Source organism: Sinohyriopsis cumingii, chromosome 19 (assembly GCF_028554795.1).
Source record: "Sinohyriopsis cumingii isolate HCF-2022 chromosome 19, ASM2855479v2, whole genome shotgun sequence".
Lineage (NCBI taxonomy): Eukaryota > Metazoa > Mollusca > Bivalvia > Unionida > Unionidae > Sinohyriopsis > Sinohyriopsis cumingii.
Window position 1 is genome coordinate 38,951,357 of NC_142979.1, and position 26,930 is coordinate 38,978,286.

General features: G+C 35.4%; 1 protein-coding gene across 2 annotated transcripts in view; it reads left to right on the top strand.

Moving 5' to 3' along the window:
- The first annotated feature begins 440 nt into the window (after positions 1–440).
- LOC149775530 (SH2B adapter protein 2-like) overlaps positions 441–26,930 on the top strand; it is a 106,176-nt gene continuing 79,686 nt past the window's right edge. Inside the window, exon 1 of one of the 2 annotated variants that reach the window (XM_089943825.1) lies at positions 441–1,513. In XM_089943825.1, the coding sequence (XP_089799951.1) occupies positions 791–1,513 (723 nt within the window). In that variant the 5' untranslated portion in view covers positions 441–790. The remainder of the gene's footprint in view (positions 1,514–26,930) is intronic. The other variant, XM_089943824.1, reaches the window with a different exon arrangement.

The window sequence follows — 26,930 nt, forward strand, 5'->3', positions numbered from 1 at the left end:
CCTTATACTACTGCATGAATTCTCCTGGTGAGATATCAAGCGTCAATCCTTTAGATCAATTTCAGTGCAGTGAACTAGTATATGATAAATTTTGCTGAGATAAATTTCAATTGTTTGCGTCTAAACCGAGCACATTTTTAAATTTCTTTTTCTTTTTAAAGAACAAGCAAAACATATCAACTCAGGCTGAGACCACATGAGTCTGACGTTTTATGAATGAACATTTATAAAACCGATAGGGTGATTTCATATTGTCAGAGATTTCACCGTACTTTATTGAGAATACGTCAGACTCATGTGCTGAGACTCACTCCTTCGAAAATGACGCATTCTTCGATCGGAATATCTTCAGCCATTTCCGTAAGTTCGAGAAGGCAACACGACCTGCCTAACGGATAAATCCGAGGATTGTTTCGGTCGCACATTCTCGTGTATGAAACCGCAGAGGTCTTATCAGAATAGAGACTATGAAGCCATTCGAAACTAACTGATGTCTGATTTTCTTCAGGACCGGTTTTAAATCAAAGCAACTCTGAATACTCTCAAATTTTAATTTGTTTCTTTATTTCTGGGCGAGGTAGCTAAAAAGTCTGTGTTTTATATATTTGTTTACTTGTTTACCTGTTCGTGTACACTTTTACTGCGCATCACTGTCTGCGCATTTGTTCATTGATCTGTTTGTTTGTCTTCCGTTTTTGCAATGAAAGTACGTAGGTGAATTTCTAGTGGACACCAGTTTGATATTTTCCATAAAGTTAAAGGCGATGTTTCTCTTGATGGCATTTCCCTAATGGCATCAGTTAACGGGGATATAGTAGGGTCCATAAATGGTCCCAATTGGTTGGATTTCTGTGATGGACAGGGACAATTGGCGGCCCAAGAATTTCTCAGACACTTCCTTGTGTACATTCGGAGTTCCTCAGGGGCAGAGAGCAGGCCCCGAGACCCAGGGGACTTTGCTCGAAAATTTGTGGAGTTTTTCTTAAAGCACTTCGACGAACAAATCAAAAGAACGTTATTCTTTGAGAATCAAAATGAGACACAATCTTCTCGACCATTTGCTCGGGCCGAATTCTCAGACAGTGCAGACTCGCATGTAAATAGTTTTCAAAATGGCGTGACTAGAGAAGACATTAATAGAAATCTTCACGATGATTATTCAGAAAATGATCAAAGTGTACATGCTACCCCGCCTAGTCATGATAAACATAGTAGAAATTTATTCAGAAGACTTTCAATGCGAAATCACAAGAAAAAGAACAGTATAAAACAAAATTCAGAGGATGGGGGAGACACATCGTTTGATAAAAGAACCAAGTCGCCAAAGATTAAGATAGAAAAACAATCCAAGCACAAATTGAGATATGCACCTCAGGGTGAAATAAAAAAGGAAGGTATTGTAAATGTATTGGTGGGAGAGGATTCAAAAGGAAAATCAAGATGGGAGAAAACGAGATTAGTATTGCTGAGCTCTATAGATAACTGTTTGCTGGAATTTTACACACCTCCCAAGGTTTGTATGATCTTTTGGAGAGGAGTGATATTTGTTTCTTGTAATCTTGTTCATTTCGTGCTTTTTAATGTGAAAAGCAGCATGTATTAGACCAACAGGTTGTCACCTTTTTTCTGATCAGGCTTGTGTAATAGTCAAGGGTAACTGCAAGGACATACTATAAAGATAGGTGTTGGAAAATTACTTGGTAAAGACAAGATTCTGGCAGGATTTGTTGACACCTCTTAGCTCCATCCCAGCACATATAGCTGGTTAGAACTTAGAAGTGACACCCTGTTTTTCAGAAAGTGTGTTTTGGTGTGGGTTTCCCCCTGTCCTCCCTTTTGTGTGTAAGTGGAGGTGTATAAAAATAATACGGTAAAATTTTTGCATGGTTGCTATATTTTTTTATCCATCAAGTCATTGAGTTTCTTTATCCCATAAAGCTACTTGATGTACTATCTTCCCTATGTCAGTGCTTACAGTGGGCCTGATTTCCATCATAGTAGCTTGGATTTAGGGTTGTACTGTTATTCCATACGTTAGATATGGCTATGGAACAAGTTTCTCCCCTTTTCTAAGAGATTTTTTTTTAGTGTTGTGTGACTTTGCCAGAGTCAAATATCCAGGTGTGTATATGTTGGATGTTTTGTTGTTGTGCATATGTTTGTGTTTGGATGGCCTTCTAGGTCAAATTCTTTGAGTTGTTATTCCTTATTTATCCTACCAATAAGATCCCTTTAATTAAAATAATAATGTGTCTACATGCATGTTCTGTATACGCGTGTATGTTGTGCATCTGCAGAATAAATCTGCCATAACATATAGGAAAAGGTGTTGGATACTCTTCGTTAGTAAAATAGGATTGAAATTATCCATCACACGGACGTGATGGAAAACATCCTATTTAGTTTTAAGTTTTACTTGATTGTGCCATGGCACATAGTGTTTTCATATTAGATGGATGAAAGGGATTGAAATTCTGGAAGGAGTGTCCACTTTGTTATTCAGCCTGATTACACTGGACAACAAATTTTTACAAAAGTCATGTTACTGAAATAAAATTAGTCAATTCTTATCAATTTTTATGTGCTGAACACGAATATGACAGTCAAATTGCAAAATTGGCTCTAGTTTTTTTGTAATCTGCAAGAAATTAATGTTTACATAACGAAATGCATTCCAATAGTAAAAGGTCAACTGTAATAGCCTACCTATAAAAAATCAAGTCATTGACTACATCTTAGATTTCTTCGCCTGTCTCTTGTACAGCTGTTCGGGAGCATCTCTGAGGAGTGTCCAGCAGTAGTCAGCCAGCATTGTAGTGGACCATTTTCCCTGGTATCTTTGTTCCATTGTTGCGATATCTTGATGAAAACGTTCGCCGTGTTCATCACTAACAATACCACAGTTGCTAGGAAAGAAATCCAAATGGGAATGAAGGAAGTGAATCTTTAGAGACATATTGCAGCCAAGTTTCTTATACTTCATCAACATGTCTTCTATTAGTTCCTTATAGTTTTCTGCCCTAACATTTCCGAGGAAGTTTGTAGAAACTAGGCGAAAAGCATTCCATGCTTGTTTCGCGTCACCTTCCAGCAAGTTGTTGAACCGGTCATCTTTGAAAAGCTCTCGAATCTGAGGACCCACAAAAACTCCCTCTTTAATCTTTGCTTCGCTGAGTCGAGGGAATTTTTCATGCAGGTATCGGAATGCTGGCAAAGTCCGGTCAATGGCTTTCACGAAGTTCTTCATCAAACCTAGTTTGATGTGAAGGGGTGGTAGCAAGATTTTCTGAGCCTCAACCAGAGCTGGGTGTTGGATATTCTTCTCTCCAATGGCTACATTCTGCCTGTGAGTCCATTCCTTCCTCATGTAGTGCATTTCCCTTGCTCGGCTATCCCACTCGCATAAGAAACACATGTATTTTGTATATCCTTGCTGCAGTCCCATTAAAAGGGCAACTACCTTCAAATCACCACAGAGGTGCCAGCTGTACTTGTTATACTCAATGGAATTCAGTAGCTGCCTTAAGTTATCGTATGTCTCTTTCATGTGGACAGCATACGCTACTGGAATAGATGGAAGAATGTTTCCATTGTGCAAAAGCACAGCCTTGAGACTCAGTTTCGAAGAGTCCACAAATAGTCTCCATTCTTGTGGGTCATGAGTGATTTTTAAAGCATTCATGAGGCCCTCAATATCGGAACAGAATATCAGATTACTTTCCTTTCTGAAGAAAGGCTCCAATTGCTGGTGGCGCTTTCGATATGCAGTAATTGTGACATCTTCTTCTAGAAGATTCCATTGTTGGAGTCTTGATCCTAGCAATTCTGCCTTGTTCTTTGATAAGTCCAAATCACGAATCAGGTCATTTAGTTCTTCCTGTGTTATTCTGTGTGGGGTTGATGATGCACCACAGTGAAAATCTGGATCACTGCATGCTGATGGACCAGGAGAAGAACAGGTCGACTCACCTTTGTCTTCGTCAGATGAATCAAGAGAATATTCTGCTGGAGGTTCTGGAATAGGAAGTCCCTCACCATGTGGAACTGGTCTCAATGCAGACGGAATGTTTGGGTAGACTATTCTCGACTTCTTTCGCTTCGTTATTCCGCCGGAAAGAGGAGGCACCAAGCAGAAGTAACAGTCATTTAGGTGGTTGCTTGGCTCTCTCCACACCATTGGGACTGCAAACGGCATTGATGACCTTTTGCAATTCAACCACTGTGAAAGCTGTGTTGTACATGTAGCACAGCATATATGCGGAGCCCAAGGCTTGTCTTGGTCACCAACCTTGCATCCGAAGTAAAGATGATATGCCTTCTTCACTTGAGAATTGATACTTTTCTTCTGGTTGGCAAATGTCACTTCCCCACAAATATAGCAAAAATTGTCCGCGGTATTAACACACTTTCGAGGCATTACTGTTCTTTATTGTACGTAAATGGATAAAATAATAAGTTTTATGTAACAGTAGCTTGAACTGTCTCGGACAACGTCTAAAATATTTTAAATGCTGAACCTATCTGATTGGGCTTTATATAGTACACTGCTTACGTCAGCTTCAGCAGCCGCCTGGCATTAGTATAATAGGCCTACACATGTATAGTACACTGCTGACGTCAACTTACTTCAGCAGCCGCATGGCATTAGTATTGCATTGCATCAGAAAATGATGCAATCAACTGTGGATGATGTGAGCATGATGGTATTATGCAATGTTACATCATTATTCCGGATGTTGCTGCAGTCCTACTGGAGAAATTTACACAGTGAAACATAGAAAATGAGGTATATGAATATCTTCAAAACGAGAGCCAATACAAATTTTTCACGGTTATATTCGTGTTCAGCACACCAAAATACTACAGATTAGGGCCTTTTCAAGTCAGTAATGATTTCACTGTTGACCAGTGTTATCAGGTCTCTTGCTATTAATTAATAAATTTATTTTGGCTAACCTTTCTATCCGGACAGTAAGTATTATCCCCCTTCTATTGAGCAATTGTGTTACATTGTTTAGAATACTCACTTTTTTAGTACTGATCCCTGTCAGAACAGAACACCTGTGTACTCAGTGGCTGTTGACTTAAGAATTTGATTGCTGATGCATGAGTGGGAAGCAGCTTTTACCCTAACACAAGAGCAGTGCATTATAATGGTATAGCAGCATCTATATATCACCAGAAACTTTCTAATCCATGGGACCGTTACAGTGCATTACAAAGGGGATGCTCTAGCATGAATCCTGTCTTCACCAAGTTGTGGGATTTTTACATGTGGTTCACAATAAAATACAAGGTTAGAAAGTAGGTCAACATTTGACATAAAAGTCATCCCACATCATGAAAAAGCTTTGTTATAGATCTTGTTATGTACGAGGATTGTTTCCAAGAGATTGCCCATAAAAACTATATTTTTTAATTTGCCCCTGGATCATTCTTTGCCAGGATGTTTTGTCTTTGTTCTTACATTAACTTTTATTGAAGTGATTCTGTTTTGCATTGGTCTGCACTTTGTTTGTGATACAAATGAGCCAAAGGATGGATTGATTCTTTTAAAATCTGTTCATTACTATTTTTTCATTTCATTTTTCAGGTCATACTAATAATATGCATACATTTACAGTTTTAGTTGGTTATGAAGTTCCCAAATAAACCTGGGGAATTTCTCTCATAAATGTTCAGCTCTTGAATAGACTCTTGATAGTCATCCATTAAGAGAGGGTCTGATATGGGTGTTATATACGATGGTGTGGGGATATATGTCAGTGAACATACCAGTAATGATGTGTGGTAGATTCCTGCATTATCTTTGTAATGCAGCTTGTTGAACTTCCTTTCTTCATTTCCTCATTCTGTTATAGATTTGGGCAGTGTCTCTTTATGTACAATGTATGTTTAGTGTACCAATGCTCAGGCAAAATGTTTTCACAAACACACACACACACACACACACACACACATATATATATATACTAATTGCAAGTGAATTATGAATATTTACTTGCCCATAGTTGTATATTTTCTTTCAAGGGGCCCCAAGTGACCGAGTGGTCAAAAGCACTCAGCGTTACAGATTGCTGCCATCTCACCTCTGTCTGCGTGGGTTCGAGTCTCTGGCTTGGCCAATGTGTGTGTGTGAGAAAGCTTGCCAGTAGCTTCTTATGGGTTGGTGGTTCTTTCCAGGGTTTTCCTGGTTCTTCCTCCACCATTGATAATAGCTGCCATGTAAAGCCTATCTTGTGCTGAAAAGTGGTGTTAAACCCTATAACAACAACTTTCTTTTTAGATCAAACAGCCCCACATGCAAGTACATGTAACTCTCTTAACATGAGATAGTATTAACAAATATTTAGAACATTCACTGTGACATAGTACTTAAAAATATTTGGAACACTCACTGTGTACATGTATTGAATCATGAGCCTTTTGTACATGTAGTTCTAACTCTGGTTTCATACCAGATTCGCAGTGTTTCCATCTTACATTAAAATTTATACACACACCAAATGTATATTATGGTACCTAATCTGTCACGCATTTTAGGATGCTATGATAGTACTTTTGTTGGTGGAGGTGTTAGCATTAGCAGTGTTTAGATTATGTGCTATAATTTTGTGTTAAAAATCATGTGCAATGGGGTTTACAGTAAGACCTGTCACTTTTTGTACACTTCAGTTTTATATTAATAGCTCGGGTGTGTGTGATTAAAACTGCTATAAATGTTAGCTTATAAAGGCATTTATACATTTATATTAAAATGCTCCATATTTATATTTAAAAAAAATTGAGCAGAAAATTACAAAAATTACAGTGCATGATGGCATGGAAGCTCATAGCTGTGGTAGCTCATTGATCAGCCTGTCAAAGGGGTGCTGGTTTGAATCATAGAACTGGACAGGCCTGGGTTGGATACCATGATGAGTCCTTGGTCATAGCATGTTACTCAGATTAGCTTGATACTAAATAACCTAAATTTGTCAGTGCTTCTAGAGACCAAACCCAGACCAACATGCAGAGTTCTTGACTTATCTTCTGTGTTTTAGTTTTGTGGGAAAAACAGTTTTATGATAGGCTGTATCTATGGTGAACAGTATATTTGGTGAAGGAAGAACCACTGAATTGCAGGAAGATATTGGCAAGCTTTTTCACATGTCCTTGTTGGTTGAGCCAAGACTTGAACCCACATGGATAGAGTTGAGATGTATGAGTGATCTGAAAAAGTGAGCACCTTATAGCTCTAGGTCCTTTATCATCTCATTACGATTATCAGTCTCCTTCTTTATATACCTATAAGGCTACTTTAATCTTTGGCAGTCATGAGTAATTATTTGTTGTTTGCCTTTTTATTCTTTAAATTGAAGACTCATTTAAGACAGCTGTCTCTGGAATATACACTCATTTTTGTCAGATTAACAAAAGCCACTATGACAACATCTGCTTGCTCCTGCAAAATAACAGAAGGTGGCTTGAAGTCTCTCCCATGCTAATTATTCCATCCATTTTTAGCCACTGATAATATCAACATAAAGGAGTAACTCCAGATTTGTTCTTCACGCATGATTTATATACTTTATTGATCATTAGTTTATTAACCACTTTTATGCAAATCTTTTCTGTTGCTTCGTATCTTGTCAGCTTGGGTTGAATTTTGATGAGTCATGCTGTGAATTATATTACATTTAATTCTGATTGGTGGTTGTTATTTGCTTACATCCAGGGTAAAACAATAACCATCAGACCTAACTTCATCTTATTCACATTGTGACATACTGTAAGCACACTGTTGTGGTGATAATTTGATGATGATAAATATCAGGAATGAGATTACTTTCTAAAGAATTTATGCTGAAAATTCACACTTGATCTATGATATAAAGTGAAAAATTTAATTGCTGTAGCCCAAACTGAAGCAAATTATAGCTCACTAGGTGTGTCCAGGTCCATTACTAGTAAAATTAATCAATGTGTTGAATATTTCATATATTGTTAGAGGTATGAAAAAAGGCCTCAGGTATGGAAATGTTTTCAGATTTTCAGCTAATATATTTTTTGTTGTTGGCATTTTATGTTATACAACAGCTGTAGAAATGCAATGTAAGAAAAGCGTTGCTGTTTTTAGAAGTTTCTAATAGTATTTTATCAGCATTGTAATCAATGACATGATAATGTACAAAAGAAACACAGTTCTTGTAGTTTCTAGGGACTGTTTTGAACTTTATACACCTGCTTCTCCAAATTTGCAGACTTTGTCCTATTCAGGTGAGAGGGATAATTTTGTCTGAATGTATCGAGTTCAGCCTATCTTATTATGATTTCATGCACTTCTAAGCAGTGGCAAGCTTTGGCATGAAAAATATTACTTTGGGTAAGGCCAAAGGTAAAATTACGGTTTCAGTTTAGTAACACATTCAGGTTATGAGTGTAATGAGGGAGAAGTCCTGGCATGGCAGATTTACTAGCATTGAATTGGGATTATTGGAAATAAAATCTTTGGGCCATCAGGAGCATCTATTGGATCCAGCTGATGTAGCAGAATCAATCCCGGATGGAATACATCATGAGTTAAGGAACTCGGCCATACGAAGATGGTATAAATTTGATCCATTATTCATGTTTCACTGACTTTTGTATATAAAGATGTTTCATCATTACACATTGCAGTATTTTTCAAATTTTTGAACTGTATTAAAACCTCCACACAAAAAAATCATCATACTGTCCTTTTCCACCTTGCAAAACCTTTAATTTGACAATCTGTTAATATCCCTATCTTACAAAAACATGATTTGCAGATACAGTCCCAGGATTTACAAAGATTTTTAAAATAACATGCTTGCCCTGGACAAGCTTACTGGAGAATTGAACTTACCCTTGGAAAATGTGAGATTGTTCCAAACATAATCTTTCAAACATGAGTAAAACAAAAAAATAAAATATGGTATATATATTTAGAGGAAGTCCAATCACCTTGACGAAGACCCAAATAAATATGTCTACTGCTGTTAATGCTGATCCTAATATTAAACCTATACCCATAGAGAATATTTTTTTGGTATGTGTTATTTGTTGAAAGAATTTTTAAAAGAAATCAATAATTCTGATCAAGTAGAAAATGAACTTGATTTTGGACAGGGTCAAGTCCAACATAGAGTGTTACATTACAGTAGCACATAATAAAAAAAAAACAATAGAAAAGAAACTAACAAACTTTTGCAAATTAGATATACATAAGATATAAAGGACATTATACTGAAACCTGGTGTGTGTGTGAATTAGATTTTTAACATCACTTAACTCATTCGGCCCCAGTACTGTTATCAGTATCTCTGCTGCTGTGCACAAGAAGCACTAAGCTACGTCTAGCTGCTTGTGCCCTAGAGTTTTACCTGTTTGAAAAAATTTGAAAACATCGTGCACATGCATTCACTGTTACCTTAATTTCTCTTCTTATATCCAGTTAAAGTCCACAAAATTTGTACCATTTATTCCAAATGAATTTGTCTACAGAGTGATGTATTTTTTCCCTATTTGTCCAAGTTTTTCACAACTTATTTATACAGTATTTACAAAATTGTGTACAATGTTTATCCGCAAGTAGTCTATCATCATCGATGTCAGCATCCTCATCTTCTGATGATTCAGTCTCAGAAACTTCTATGTCCAAATCTAAATCTCACAAAATATCCAACTGCCGAACATATCTTTCCTCAGTTTGATCAATATTTTCAAGATTGAACCCGAGAAACTCCTCATTTTTGCTCTCATCAAAAATCACTCTTACATCCACCATCATTTATGATTTTTCATAAATAGAACACATGTAGCAAAACCGCCCTCAAACAGTATCCCTTGGCTTCTGAACAATTCAAATTTCCACAAATGAAAGTAAAATCATTTCTGATTGGTTTAATAGTTGTTTAGTTCTTGGAATAAACCCATTTCTAACCAATCAGAGACGTTGTATCTAACACCCATTCATCACGCCTACAGGCGGGATCGGTGAATGAATGCAGAAACTGGCTCATGTCTACAGGCGGGATCAGGGCCGAATGAGTTAACAATTTTTCAACCATATCGCTACAGTGTCTGCAGTGTGACAGTTTATAGTGATGCTTAGCACTGGGGCATCATGCTACACACATGTAGCATGATGTCCCACACAGTCACATTATCCTGACACCAGGCTGACCAGTCCTAACATTAGCCTCTTAATGCCGAGCCCTAAGCGAGGCAGCTGTTAGTACCATTTCAAAAGTCTTTGGTATAACTCAGCCAGGGTTTGAACCCGTGACGTCTTTCATCTGAGGCGGATGCTCTACAAACGGAGCAGTACTGAAACCGGGAATGGAAATATGTGATGCAACTTAAGACAATTAACAGATGTTACATTTGAATGGTTTTTTTTAAATTTGCTGTTTTTATTAGACTGAACAATAAAACAACTTTAATTTAGCTGATAAATCACTTATTTGGTTTATAGTTTATCTACGAGTGTTACTTTGTACATGCTGTGATGAGCAGAGCAACCGAGTTCACAGGGTACAATACTTCAGCATAAGCATCCTATTGTGTACATCCCACTTTTGTTCTGTGCAGTATGGTTGTGCATGCCAGGTCTTCTCAATAAATGACATCAGATTCTTTTTATAGCAGAAAGGCGAATTCATAAACTGTCTTATTTTACACTTGAATCATGTTTTATAAATTCTTGAAATGAAAGTAACTTAATGATCCTCTTCGTTTGTTATATGCTTAATGTTGTAGACCATGTTTCAGCTACATTCATGGTATATGGATGTGTGAATGTATATATAAATATATATAATGTTTTCATATATAGAAAGAGTGAAGCAACAAGCTGTGTATACATATATATACAGTCATACATATTCAGAGTGTGAGTGTCATTCAGATTTTTAACGTAGCTTTAAAAAAAATTATCATATCGCTATGATGTTTGCAATGTGGCAATTTATAGTAATGTCTAGCACTTGGGCATCATGCTGCCGACATGTAGCATGATGTCTCACCCAGACTCATTATACTGACACCGGACTGACCAGTCCTAACACTACCCAATTAATGCTGAGTGCCAAGCGGGGCAGCTGTTAGTACCATTTTTATCAGTCGTTGGTATGACTTGGTCGGGGCTTTGAACCCACGACCTCCTGCATCCGAGGCAGATGCTAAGACCACCAGAGTGGTCATACATATTCATTGTCTTACATTCAATTTAACTGACTGGTACATAGAATTAAATTTTAAACGTAGATCCCTGTTAGGGTGAATAATCCTTACTTATAGAAATTAGGTCATTGTTCCCTGATGTGATGCCAATCTGTTATCAAATATGGCTACCATTACTAAATAGTCAAAACATTTAAATGTCTTTTCAAAAACTGCTGAACAGAGTTTGATTAAATTTGACCGAAAAAATCTTTGCATGAAGAACTTCCATATTTGTACAAGTTTTGCCAGTCTGCCATTTACTGAATAGAATTTGGCCAAATGTGACAACCACCAAGATGTGAAGACAATCCATCATGTATAATAATAGTATGTTTTACAGCATGCATTGCCTGTTTATAATAGCTGCTTGGAACTTCACAAAATCTGTTCAGTGGAAAATTTCCAGGTTTAACAGAAAGCGTCTCTTTAACATTTTATCACATGAATCAGATTCGTTGTCAAACATGGCCACTGTGATAAAAAAATAGTTAAAACATTAAACAGTATCAAAAAAATACAAACAGATATATAAGGAATCTTGGACAAAGGTCTTTCAGATTTGTTGAAAGTGTGCAGATCTTCATCAGCTATGGCTGTCATTGCTAAAAATAATTTTAAAAATGAAGTTTTCCTGAAAAACTACTCGACAGAATTTGAAAAGAAAATTGTTGAAAAGCATCCTGGCATGAAGATCTTTCAGTTTTGCTTAAATAATACTGACCAAATTTGGATGTCATTACTAAACAGTAAAAACTTTTTTAATCATTTCTTCTCAGAATCCACAGATTAAATTTTAGTGAGAACATTTTGGCATGAATGTCTTTCAGTTTGTTCAGATGATGCCAATCCTACATTGGGTATGGCCAGTCTTAATAGATCAACATAAAAATGACTTCATGACAATAACTTCTTAATAGAATTTGACCAAATTTAAAAGAAAGCATCCTGGGATGAAGACCTTTTACATTTATACAAATGATGCCATTAAATATCGCAGCCATTACTAAGCATAACAACCTTTAAATGAGTTTGTCTCCAAGACAGTTATCTGCCCTTTGAATAAAATTTTTAAATGGATTAAAATAAAGAAATATAGAATACTGGATGCGTACGTATCATTAGAACAAGTGAGATCAGTTAGCAAAATGATACACCTATTGTATTAAAGTCAATAATGTCAAACAATCTGTAATTTATGGTGAAAAAATAATTATAAAATAGAACTATAACAAACAACACTCAAAGTAAATAAATATGGATAAGAGTAGTGTGTTCAGTCCAGTGAATGAACTTACTGTGCTGTGGTTGTAATAAGATAAAACAGTTTGGGCTTGCATCTAGCAAAAACACAACATAATTATGTGAATGAGATGTTTTGGCATTTTCATGCACACAGTTCCATGGCAGTATCCTTTTACAGGACAGTTTACTGTCATTGCTAAACAGAAAGTGCCCAAAGCCACTTAATTTTCAGTAATACAAATATGACTGGTCCTGAAGCACCACCTCTCTTGAGAGATCAGATTCTACATGTGCAGATTCATTGATAACCTGTTGTGAGAGACCATTAGTTTTTTTTATTAATGAAGGGATGTTATTTCAAGACCTGTTCTACTGTGATGCAATATTTAATGTCTAAAACAAGTTGTTTTTAATATTGTCACATGTACATGCATATGCATCATTTCATGGTATTTTATATAGTTAGTGCCACTAATTTTTGTTGTTGTTTTAGACAAATAATTAGTATTATTTTTTAGTCTTCACTAAAAGAAAATTTCAAAAAATTCTTACGAAATCATTTAAGTCATGGTCACATATGTGCTGGATACCTGTAACCACTGTTCATGCACATCATTGAATAGAAACTGACATACTCTACTTCCATCTGGCTACAGGACAATGCAAGCAGATTAAAAAACATATCTTTAAAACATGAACCAGATGAATCCAGCTTGTAAAAAGAAGATAACATTAATCACCAATATAACAAATCCTGACTCCAGTTTCAACACGGATTTGTATTCCAAAGCTAACATATATCGTTTACCCAGGTGAGTGATATTAGGCCTACTTGGGCATCTTGTAATTGTTCCTTGAACACATAAGGATACACCCCCCTGTGGACACAAGGAAAATGGTAAATTATTATTTGCAAGTCCTCACCTACATTTGTATCAGCATAATGGAACTTTTCTGTTTGTTACTTACTTTGATTAATTAGATTTCCCGGATGAATATATATACTGGCAAAATATATGAAATAAAAACTCCATAAGAAACTTCAGAACATGACTCATTGTTGGACAGGGAATAATGGATAATAACTTATCATAATAATAAAGAAACCGATTTAATATAAAAATGCTAAATATGAGAAAGGAAAAGGGATTGACATATTTTTATATGGGAAGCTGTTTACAGACAGATGATTTACCAGCATGTTTCCAGGAAATTCTAAGGTCAGAATCAAGGCTCTGTCTAGAACTCAAACCTAGTAAACATGTTTACCTACATAATATTAGAGTGCAGGTCCAACTCCTACCCTCAGTTATGGATAAAAAAAGGTCAATCACACATCACACAATACAAATTTATTTATATATATATATATATATATATATATATATATATATATATATATATATATATATATAATCATGGACAAAACCAACACATAATAAAAATTAAATATGGTATACATGATAATTAAAGCTATAAATTTGTAATCACGTGATTGCCACATGTCACTTATGCCAACATTTCACCGAAATGGGAATTTTGAATGATGGTTGGGACAAATCCAATGTTTGGAAAAATTTCAGATGATAAAACAAAACAAACAAGAACTTCATTTCTTAGTTCTTTGCTATTGTGTGAAGTACATTTTATTTTATAAGACTAATGTTGTTATTGACAGAAGAGCAGTCATTTTTTACTTGAATATTCCAAATTTTTCTCGTTTGTTGAGTGAATGTGTTTTATGTTTACTGGCTCCCTCCAATAAATATTTTGTTGGGGTGTTGGCATCCCACTCGTTTCCCTGTCTATTATATAAATGTTGTAGCTAGTAAATATTCTTACAGGTAATGGCCACTTGGCATCATATAGGGTTGTATCCGCCCCCCCCCCCCCCCCATTCTTAGCCAAGGAAAGCAGTATTGAATTTATTTCTTTATAAATAAGAAAGGTTCAGTTTTTAGTTTTAAATAATGAAATATCAGCCAAATGAAGAACATTTACATAATATTATAGTAAAAGTCATACTAGTCATGTGGACATTCCACACACTCTTCCAGTAATGGGTGCCATATTTTAAAATCTGATTTTTCATAACTTTAAATGACATTTATTCACTTTATGTTGTTCCTCATATCCTTATTCCTTTGGATAGTCATTATTTACACATCCCAATAAGTGCACAAGGCAAAATGTTAAAGCATGTGTACATTTTGGACAGATTAATCTAAAGGTGTGATCCATTACAATCTTGATTGAATGTCGTGCTCTGTGATGTCACAATGAAATCACGGGTGTTGATAAGCAAATTAGTACTACCCTATATTGTGATGGCTAGACTTGACATGCTCTTTTCTTGACCCAGTTTAGTACCTGGCAACCATTGTAAAAGTCCATACCGATCGATCATTTTCATCTGGAAGTTTCTTGATAACAGTTAAAGGACTCGCAGTACTAATTCAGTTCCCATAGTAAACCTATACAAACACCATGATATTGAAAATTCAATAACTTAAAATATTTGAGTGCTCATGATCAAGCCTATATTTATCGGTATTGATGGAACTTGGATGTTGGCTCCTGTGTTGAGGAAAGGATATGAGCTGCAGCATTTTCTGGACCTGCATGAAACATGTGCTTTCGATTCCGCACCAAAGAGTCAGGTGCTAATTTTAGTAATAAGTGTTCCAAACTCAAGACTGTTAATGGACCGACATTCCATCAATAAAACAATGTCTCATTTTTTTTGCTTACAACTAGGATAAGGTCTCAAAAGATTCTTTTTCCTAAAACTTAACTTACGTTATTAACCAATCCTGGTCAGCCAAACCCATATATACTCTATTTTATGTTCACCCATTTCCAGGTTGGTTCCCATTTTTCCATATTATTAGTATTGTGTGTCCTAAAGTGCAGAGCATTCAGTAATCCGAATTGAATAGACTGGTTAAAAACAAAATTAGTATTAAATTTTGAAACACCAGTTTATATTTAATTTGAGTAAGTATGCATACATGACCTGTATGACCTTTATTATAAATATATGCACATCACATTATGTATTGGCATGGTATTTGATAATTAATAAGTTATCATTTCATGCTTGTATAATTTAGAGTTTGGAAAATAATTACATGTATTATATAAATGACACAAAAGCCTCATTTGGTTCCATTAGCAATGGCATTTGTAATGGTATTGATCATAAATGTCCTTGAACTGTTTATTTTCTGTGGTAAAGATTTTAAGATTGTATTGAGTACCCAGTATCTGTGTGACTTCCGCCAATGAGAATTGCAGGATCTTAATAACAGGATGGTAATTCAGTTGTACAGTTTGTCCTACATAACTGAGACCTCTCCAAATCTTGTTTAATCTATAGTTGTCCTAGGTGTTGGTGTTATTGAGAGGGGTTTGTGTGTGAAGATACGGGGTTTTGTACATGTGCTTGTTTATTTGTGAATAGCTATAAATGAACCACACTGGAATGTCAACTTTGTGCTTCAGGCAGGGCACATACTGTGTCACAAGTATACGACCTAAAAGTCAGGCTGTGTGTTTTGTTACATCTTTTTCCCTAGGTCTAAATTGCAGATAGTAGATAACTTGTCTTACAAACATAAATATAAGCGTTCTTTTACATTATACAACAGTTGGAGTTGCAGTGATATCAGAGTCTGTGCCATGCTATTGTTTTATGTTATTGTTCACTCTGTCCAGCATTGCGAATGATATCTGTGTACGTTCTTCGTTGAATTTTCAAGTAAGCATCTTGAAATGTAGGTAAAAGTACCAAATTACTTCCAAGAACAAATGATTTAAACATAACTCATTTTGACGTACAGCACAACACTTGTCATTTGATACATGCTGAAAAAAACCTGGACTGTGTTCATGTAATCTGCCAAATTCGTCTTGAGTTTTGGAAAAGTCCATATTTGATACTGCAGAGGAATCAAACAGAAGCAACTACATCATGGCCAATTATAGCCGAATCAGAAAGCTCATCACTCCTTAGTAAATAAATCAACTCCTTCACAATTCATGGCAGCATAAAAAGTTGTCATCAATCATGATGTTTTCATGAGATGTATTATGCTCTATGTTGATTTAAATGGTGTTGAAATACTCTATGCACGAAATGAATTCAAAATTCACTAAGATGCAGGTATCATTTGTGATGCTATGTGGAACAAGCTATAGTGTGATTGTAATGATGTCTGAACTCTAAAAAAAAAACATTTAGGAAGAAAATGTTCAGGAGTTATTTGCTAAGAGTTTTGTATCATTGTATATTATTTCTAATCGGGACAGTGCCCATTATTGAACCAAGAGGAACCTTAGTTAAAACAAAATATTCCAACATGTACATTTACGTTTTACTGTTGATATATAATCGTCTTGGATGTGTCCAAAGGAGGGTGGGTGTATTAACGATGGATAGGTCATGGTGACATCAGGCCATATCAGACATGTTTGGTTAATTTTGTTGTTCTTATCTGGTTTTTATTTTTGAATTAGTTGAATACATGATAATATTGTCTTATGAAAACAGACAAATTCATTTGAGTATTAAAGCCATTGGCATTGAGATTATAGTTTTTTGTTTTACTGCAATCTTTCCTAAGTTATTGCAATCATACTTGCGAAGAAAGGATGCCAGAGGGCCAGTGCTGTGCTGTCATCACATGTCATCACAAATACTGACTTTATAACTGCAGTGATAAAGAATGTTGAAATATTTATGATATAATTATCTCTGTTGTTAGTTAAGGTTATTTTGCAGTTTTGCCCACACTGCCTGCTTACACATCACCTGTCACGTAGTTGCAAAACATATTTTTTGATTACCACATTTGAACATGACTCTCTCTTGTTCAGTCTCTGTATGTTAACATCAGAAACTAATTTCAGTCAAAGCTGCCCCAAGGGACTTTCAATTTCCAGATTTTTCCCATTTCCAAATGAAATTATGCAACAAAAACCAGTTTGATGATCCATAAATGTTTTAAAACCTTAACTGGTCAGTGACAGTAACTCCAGTAAGAAAAGCTTTCTCACAAAAATATTCACCAGACTTCTGATAATATACTCAGTGAACTTTTTAAAATAAAGTGAAACGTGCAATAGATGCCGTGAAATCAGTTTGCATTAAATTACTGGAAAATTTAGGGCTTGTTTTTATTGTAAATGTCATTTAGCTTGCACTATACTTGTAGTGAATAGTTCAGATTATTGAACATGGAACTCCTTTTTGCAGAGTTCCATTTTTATCCTTCCAAAAATGGATGAAAGGATTGCTGTCCTATCTGAACATGTAATGACCTGTTGATAATTGATAGAATTTTCTCTCTTTATCTTTTTTTTTTAATGACCTGACAGTTATCAGTATAATTTTCTCTCGTAGCTTTCTATTTTTAATGACCTGATGATTATCAGTATAATTTTCTCTCGTAGCTTTCTATTTTTAATGACCTGACAATTATCAGTATAATTTTCTCTCGTAGCTTTCTATTTTTAATGACCTGATGATTATCAGTATAATTTTCTCTCGTAGCTTTCTATTTTTAATGACCTGATGATTATCAGTATAATTTTCTCTCGTAGCTTTCTATTTTTAATGACCTGATGATTATCAGTATAATTTTCTCTCGTAGCTTTCTATTTTTAATGACCTGATGATTATCAGTATAATTTTCTCTCGTAGCTTTCTATTTTTAATGACCTGATGATTATCAGTATAATTTTCTCTCGTAGCTTTCTATTTTTAATGACCTGACAATTATCAGTATAATTTTCTCTCATATATCTTTCTATTTTTAATGACCTGATGATTACCAGTATACTTTTCTATTATAGCTTTCTATTTTTAATGACCTGATGATTATAATTTTCTCTTGTAGCTTTCTATTTGTAGTGCTTTTGTTTGCTTGTTAAGAACTTTGCATGCACATGTAATTTGATGAAAAAAAAGTAAGACATACATGCTGAAGTGTGCAGTATCAAATAGTACTGGCATTGTTAGATGTAGTACATAGAAATTGACAAATTTGAAACTTAGAGAACATATTTGACAAAACTGAATAACATGCTGATTTTCATTGTTCTTTGGTCTACAAATGCTATAGAATTTAATATTAGGTTGATTGATTGTCCCAAAATATTTGCCCAGTCTTTCAGTATTGATTGACATGTCAAGTTGGTGCATACCTAACATGCCCCATTTTAAGGCATATGTACTGGTATATGAAAAAGAGAATGACATTTAATGGTAAATAAAAGTCTGCAGATGAGTATGATTCATAATTGACTCTTTGCAATGAAATAAGGCAAGTTAGTTTGTGGCTTTTGTCTGGATAACATGGTAGATGGAGCAGATAGATAAAAATCAGTAAAACAATTGATTCATGAGAACAAAGCTGTATCCCCCTGACCTACCAACTGTCACCAATATGGTTTCCAGAGGTGGGAAGGGTCATTATGTTTATGTTGTCATTAGATTTATTTTTGGGGCTAATAGGCAGACAAATAGTTTTTAATTTTGATGATTTTAAAGGCAGTTTTAACATGTATGTCATTGGCTATATCATGGTGAGGAGATGAGAGCAAGGTGCTTTTCCCAAGGCAAGACCTAGGCATCTGGCCTGGGCAGTCCCTTGATCACAAATCTGATGTTTTTGAAACAGGTAGGCAAACAGTTGTTTGTATTTACTTGCCAACAATTTAATATATTTCCTGCCTTTCCATACTATTAAATGTGAAAACATAGATAGTCATGAAGGACTTGGAAGATGTTTCCAGCTGTGGTTTATGGTTTAAAAAAATGGGAGGGGGTCATTTTGCAGTTATAAATTTAGGGTGCCTTTGCATAGTAAATGTTACTGCAAATACTACCATAGCTTAATTCTGTTTTCATCTGCATGCATTGTATCACTGTATTATATTAGGCAGCCTGGCCTATCTATCATGGCACCCCTACAAACTCCCTAAATAGCAAAATAGTAACACCTGCTGTCCATTACGGGCACATGTTTATTATATGGAGGCATCCAAAAAAGAATTCAGGAAACATTAGTTATTGGTTTTTTAAAATATTAAACTGTGTTATACTTAAAAGCTTTGGTTGAAACTTAGAGCAAGTTTGATGGTTTGCCACAATTTGAACTTTATATTGTCATATTTGAAACTAATTTTATTTCACCCCACCCTCCCCGATCATAGTGATCTAGGTGCCATAACATGAAATATCCTGAAATCCATTACAAATACACCAGTTGTTGCTATAACAAATGATTTTGGGACTCAATGTGGGTGTTATTTTAATACTAAGGAATTCAAAATGGTAAGGATTTACTGTATTTTGTGTTTTCTTGCTATGGCCTCTTAAAATTTGGTTCATTTAAATAAAATGGCTTTGTCAGATATATACATAATTTTGTACCTTTAACATCAAACCCACTCTCAGGAACCCAAGGTGTGTGAGCCTTGAACCATTTCCCAGGTAACTATTCATGGACAAAAATTCTGAAATTTTTTCATAAATTGCAGGCAGGTGTGTCATCCAAGAGACATTAAAAGAATTGTTTTCTGTTTATCTGAATAACAAGGTGTTTTTTTTTTATGTGTGCGTCATCTGTGACCAGTGTTTATGGCTTATACAGGTCCATAAAGAGGTAATATAGTACATATGAAATGGGGACTATTTGATGTATTAATAATTTGTCCTGCACAGAAAATCTCAGGTTGTTTACTTGTCAGAACAGTGTTTGGTCACAGTGGCATGCTATGAAATAAAAGTTATTTTCCCATATGAAACTGAGTAATGTACCATTCACTGACCATAAGGTTATGTTGATAATGCATCCATCTATTTTTGGTTTGATTGCTCAGCAATTCTGCCTGATGGATTGATGATGTCATGCAGAAGCAAGATGCCCTGTTACATGTAGCATGTATAAACAGTAAACAGTCATGATTAGAGCTGATATAAAACTATCCCTTGGGCAGGTGCCCTGAGTGGCCTAGTGGTCTAAGGCACTCAGCATTACGGATCTCTGTCTGCGTGGGTTCAAAGTCTCGGGCTCTACCTATGTGGGTATGTGAAAAAGCTTGCCAGTTGCTTTTCATGGGTCGGTGGTTCTTTCAGGGGTTTTCCCGGTTTCTTCCTCTACCATTTATTAGGGCTGCCATGTATAGCCTATCTTGTGCTGAAAAATGGCATTAAACCCTACAACGACAAAAACAGAAATACATTGGGCTGTTTAAAAAGCGGCAATTAAAGTCAGAGAAGTCAGGTCTAAACCACCATTTCACATATGACTGAACTGGTTGACACAGTGGGTGAGCCCATTGTGCTAATTTGCATCAGTAGGAATAGGAAATAGAACAACCTATTATAGGTAAATCAAAGAGATGCTAGATACATGTACAGAATCAAAAGTTATTACATATCATTGACTTGAATGAGAATGTTTAAGCCATATGCATTATATTTTTGGCAAGTGAACAGTTGCAACATTTCTTTGAAGTTGTGTTTTACTGCATACAGTATATAAATGCAAAGCATGATCATTTCAGTTGTCGGAATCATGTTCAAGTCGAATTCATTTTTATAGCCAATTTAGGAAGTGCTTAGCTATCAGCAAAGCCCCAGAAAAACAAATTTTAGAACTCTTGGTTGACAGTTTTACTTTGTGATGCACGCCATCAAAAGAAAACGATAAGGGGGGTGCTATTGATATTTTGCACATACTGCAAACAACACATTGACATACATCAGCTCAATTCTGACCAGGATTGAATCTAGCAGAGAAGTTTGAACACCAGGACCATCCAGTTCCTAGTGAATGTTGTGATGAACACTAATGACACTTGCATTACCTTCAAAACCCTTTCATCCCTATTGAATTTGTATTCGATTTGTAGATATTGCAATGTTGTGTGACAATATCAGAAATGGGGAAAGTTTGGGCATTTGAAAATTGGAGCCCACGCTTGTGGAATTTGAGTCACGGCATGTGGGTTTATTTAAGTCACCAGTCTGGGGCCTGTGTCTAAACAACTGATTAAAACCCAGATCTCCTGTCCTATGTGAAGATCTAAAGACAACCACTTCAGGATCATGTTCTAGTGACCTTTGAATTAGCCAATGGAAATGCAGTTTTCAAAACTCTACAAGTGAATCAAATCGTTTGGTACCCATTTATGCTTTTCATCTTCACTGTTCAGTCTCTAAACACAAAGATATAAGACTTCATCTGATTCGTTGATACAATTAGCAGTTATAGTAACATAGGTTGCCAGAATATGACCAAGTGGTCCCTGTCAGATTTTCATGCATAACAGTGGAAATCTGGTTTTAAACAGTTCGGTGTCTAAAAAAAATTCTTTGTGTACTGTTGCAGAACTTTTGTTAGTTGAGGTACAATTTCTATCTGTGGATCATTTGGTGCTTGCCCTAGACATATTTGTATAGTCAGTCCAAGCATTCTGCCAGTTGGATTAGGTCAAGTAGACTGCTAGCCTTAACTCTGTTCTATATGACTATCTTTTGTGGTGCAAAAAATATTAAGTCCAGTCAAGCATCACAGTGTGCCAACATGTTGTCTCTGACATGTAATGTTGACAAGAGCTTAACTTCCCCAATTCCTCTTTTGTATGTGTCATCAATGAAAATTTTATGTGATTAATCTTTGCTTCATTTGTATTAGTTTGCATTGGGAACATCAGCTTTAAGAATTATTTTTAATAGTAACCTTCAACTCACCTTTGCAGTGAATTTTACTACCAGACCTTTATATTGAAATCTAACAACAGTTAAGCTATTTCAATGCAAATTTCCACAGTCAGATTACCTTGAAAGTAGATGTTAGGGTAAAACCAGACATAACAAGGACTTGGAGAAACCACTCATCCACTTGTCCTGACAGTGAAATTAGCAGTACAGAGGAAAACTTTGTGACTTGCTTGTCCTTGGGCCAAGTTATATAAGAGAATATCTGTATGCATTTCTACTCAAAGCTCAACATGTAGATTGCCAGTATGTCAACATTTTTGCCTGTTTGTCTAGCTCAAACTTATCACAAAGGAAGCTGATTTTGTTTTTTTACATTGGCATCTGATGCAAACTTGATACTACAGTGGGCCAAGGCAGTCATTTAAAAACTCCAGTGTATCAAGCTTTAGTCAGGTGCCATGGCGTTTATTAGTAGGAGCTTAAATAATTTAGTATACCATGATGGTCAGAGTGATGAAAGTGGCATTTTGCCAGAGAACTTTGTAAGTGGATTTTTTTTTTAAAATAGAAAATTCAGACCTTTTTATTCAAAGGTACATTTATATCAGTTTTAATGGCTTCTTTTAAGAATTTTAAACAAATGTTATGAGGTGTTAGGTTGTTGGGTTTGGTTATCATTATCTAAAGGATGATCAGCCATGATGTTATTGCCCGGTTTGAATAAATAATAAAATGAAAATGAATTAATGGATGGAATAAAAAGAGATATCTGAGCAGAGATATAGAACAGGACAACATGAGCACCTGTATTTAAAATGTAGGAATATAATCAGTTACATAAAATAAAATTGAACATGAATGAGATATGAGTGATACACACTTTCTCTTAGCAATAAATTACCAGTTTATAGGAAAATGCAATTAACCATTCTGTTTATGCAGACAAAACAAATTTCAGTCATGTAAATGATCAAACTCTTTTGCCTGCATAACCTGATTGTGTCCAGTTCTTTCTAAGTCAATGTTGGTGACAGGTCATATTTGCTATATTACTTTTCCTTCTCTTACTCTCTCTCCAGCATCTTTGAGTCATCAACCATAACTTGGTTGTCAGCTGTCTTTACCCACGGTGTGGTGCATATATGGAGATATTTCCTTTTAAAAGAAATACATTTACTAGACCAGATATATGATTTTTAAAGCAGTATTCAACTTTTCTCCTGACGAGATGTAGTCCGTATTGTATACCATCTTTGCTCTGGTTTTTAAAAAACTGTCGGGTGTGGATTCATTTGATATATTAACATGCGATCATTGTAAAGACTGTTCTGATTGGTCAAAAGTTTAAGTGATTCATCATGTAACGAAACTGGAAAGAAATAAGCATGGTTACCAAACATGGTGTCTCAAGTTTTTGAGAGAGAACAAGACTAAAGGTTTCTATAAAGTTCTGAAAATTGTGTGGAAATGGGAATGGCTCAAGTGGAAAGTCGATGGAAATGTAGTTGTTCAGTTTATAAGAAAACATAATGCCAGAACACTGTCATTTTGTGATCTTTGCAAGAAAGATTTGAATGACACTAATTGCAGTTATTAGAGTATAGAGCGACAGTCAAGCACTTCTAAAAAAGCTGGATACAGAGAAATTGAATATCAGAGGCACAAATTACAGCCAATACAAGGAGCTGCTTGAAATAATAAAAGATACCCATCCTTGTTGAGATCTCATTGAGGTAGGACCCCCAAATCACCCTTGCACATTTTATTTAGTTTCTTTGATGAAGGAATAAAATCATGTCTGCTAAATGTTGGTCAGCAGGAATTCTAAATGCTAATACCATCAATGGTCAGTTAAGATAATTCACAACTTAAGTACAGAAATGAATTAATGGAATTCACTTCTTGTCTTTACTAAATATTTGCCAGCTAGCAATTTATTGGCATAACTTTTCCAGATATAGTAGTATCAGTTCTTAGTCTACATGATTCATCTCATTTAATCCAGATATAGTCATACAGTTCTCACAAATTTGCATCGAAAGTAATGCATGAAATTCCTAGATTACATGATTCCTATTACATGTACATACAAATGAGTAAATTTGAACCTCCTTATCAAGGGAATAATGTATGGCATTCTTCAAATGAATGAATCATGTAATATTCAAGACAAATGAATGCAAACAATTAAACAAATAAATTCAAATAAATAATTGCAAATTTATCAATGAACAAATTGAGTAGAGACGTCAAATGACGCTTCCATGCAAATGGAGTTAACAGGTGTCCAAAGGCGCTTGTATGAAATAAAGGGTTAAACAAATAAATTCAAATAAACAATTGCAAATTTATCAATGAACAGATTGTATGTGACTGAGACAATACCTTGTACCTTCTTGAGACTCACTCCTTTCTGTGCAGCCAAATCTCTTCGTTCCTTAAGTTCCTTAACGTCAAGATGTCCATCTCTTGTCCAATTTTAGTAGGAAAGTGCTTTCTACTAATCTTGGAGTCAACTTCTTGCCTTCCTGCAGAAACTGAGAGTGGCTAAACTTTCAAGGGAGAATACTTAAAACATTGAAACATGCACTCCTTATTTGGCTTAGCCAGTCATAATTAACTTTATCAGACTGGCAAATATTAATCCAAGCCTTGGCAGGTATGAGTAAAGCTCATATTTCTGTGTTTCCTTAATAACTATTTCTGGATAATCTTTTTTTATGACACTTATTTCCAATGGCATAAATTGTCTCTGGATTGTCTCTACTTAGTAACCCACATTAACCTGGCCTCATCTATATCTCTAACCATTATGTGAATTAAAAATCAATCATGCCCCAGCAGGAACATGAAAGCCATTGCAGGCTAGCGATTTATTGATGGCCTAGCCTGTAAATCAATGTTTATTGTTATGTGTCACACTGACCACAACAAGATTCACTCAGTTTTGTGTTGCCATCTTTCAAAATTCACTGTTACAACCCTTTTCTCCTTAAAGAAAAAAATTTACTTCCTACAAACAAATGCAGAAGAGTAAAGTTAGCATCTTTTTTTGTAAATTTGTATGAGTTATATGCAAATTTATATGAATTTTAGGCAATATTGTAACTTGTTTCTGGTGATATATATTGTGGTTTAGTACATGACCATATGACTAGTTCACATGCTTTCATAGAGCCTCAAAATAGAAATGGTTTTTGACTTTTAAAAATGCATGTTTTCTAAACCAAAGTTTTTGTTAGCTCTACTGGTCATAGGCCAGAATAGCTTCTGAGATGGTCTGTAACCCATCATTCATCATCCAAATCTCTGCTACAGGGAGGAAAAACAAATTCCGATGTTCAGAGTAAATTCTAGGGAAGAATGGTTGCTTGACATAAAACGATGATTATGACCACATGTTCATGGGTACTGGACTTAATAATCTTTACAATAAATATTCTCTTTTCCAGCATTATATACTCTGCATGAGTCTTTGTTGAGCCACACCACAGTACGGATTTTCAATGTCATCTACAGGACATACTGGTACTGTACCATTTATTTTTGGTAGGTCTGAGTATGCTGAGATTTTTGTGTATATTTCTGGCTCACAAATAGCTGAAAAAAACAATCTTGCTCTGACCTATAGCAAAAAGAACATAGCATCTTGAGGAAGAAAATATATCCTGTCCAATAAGAAAATGCCAGCCCCAAAACCCTTTAGAAAAAACTGAAATGGTTAGTTCCTAAAGTGACCATGAACTGAAAGTTGGACATGGTTATTTTAGTGGACATGGAGGTTGCAGAAACCATTGTCTGAACAGAAAACTACTTATTTTATGCATATAATGCAGAAAAAGTGAATATTTTTTTCAGAAATTGATCAGTCCACAATACAAGTGCCAGTGATATGTGGATGAGATTTCTTGATTAAGCAAGAAACAGGGAAGGGTGCTTGGGACCCCTGTATTTGCTAATTTGACCTCACTTTTTGATCTGGTCGGAGAATGTGAGCCCTGTTTGTTTGCTGAAGGTTATCTGTATATTCAGTTCTGGCTACAACACATGATTTACATTATAAGATGCATCATTTTCTCAGACATCATGACTGGTGTCATCAGTTAAAAATAGGTCACTATGACCTGTATTTGGCTTGCAATCCTTTCTTTAATACTTTTGGGAGTTTTCTTGTGTTAGTAAAAGTTATGCAACTGTAAAGATTTTGATGCGGATAAACCCCTCACCCTTGAGAGAAATACTATATAATAGGGCATTTACTATTTTCAGAAAATGGGTGGCTATGTAGGCAAATCAGCACAGTATTTTGCTATTGGGGCATTGGCAACAAATGGTGTATTTTAGTTGTTTCAATTGATTTTTTTTTTCTTCTTCTGAAACATGCCTTTAGACAAATAACCAGTGGCAGACTGCAGGACAGGAAGTGCAATTTGCCAGCTAGTCCCATTATACATATATTCCTATATGTAATCCTGCCATGCACTAGTGTTGAACTAATTATGTGTCCAGCTGATCAAGGTGCTGCTGCCTTTTGATTTATTGGGTTTGTTGTTGCTTGGGGACTTACAACCATTTCTCAGTGCATGATAGCTATATATGGCTGCCAGTATAACTGATGGAGTAAGAACCACTGACCAAGATACTGGCAGCTTTCTCACATATCCAGATTGGCCAAGCTTGTGACTCGAACCCATGTGGGCATAGGTGGTATGGCAGTGATAGGCCA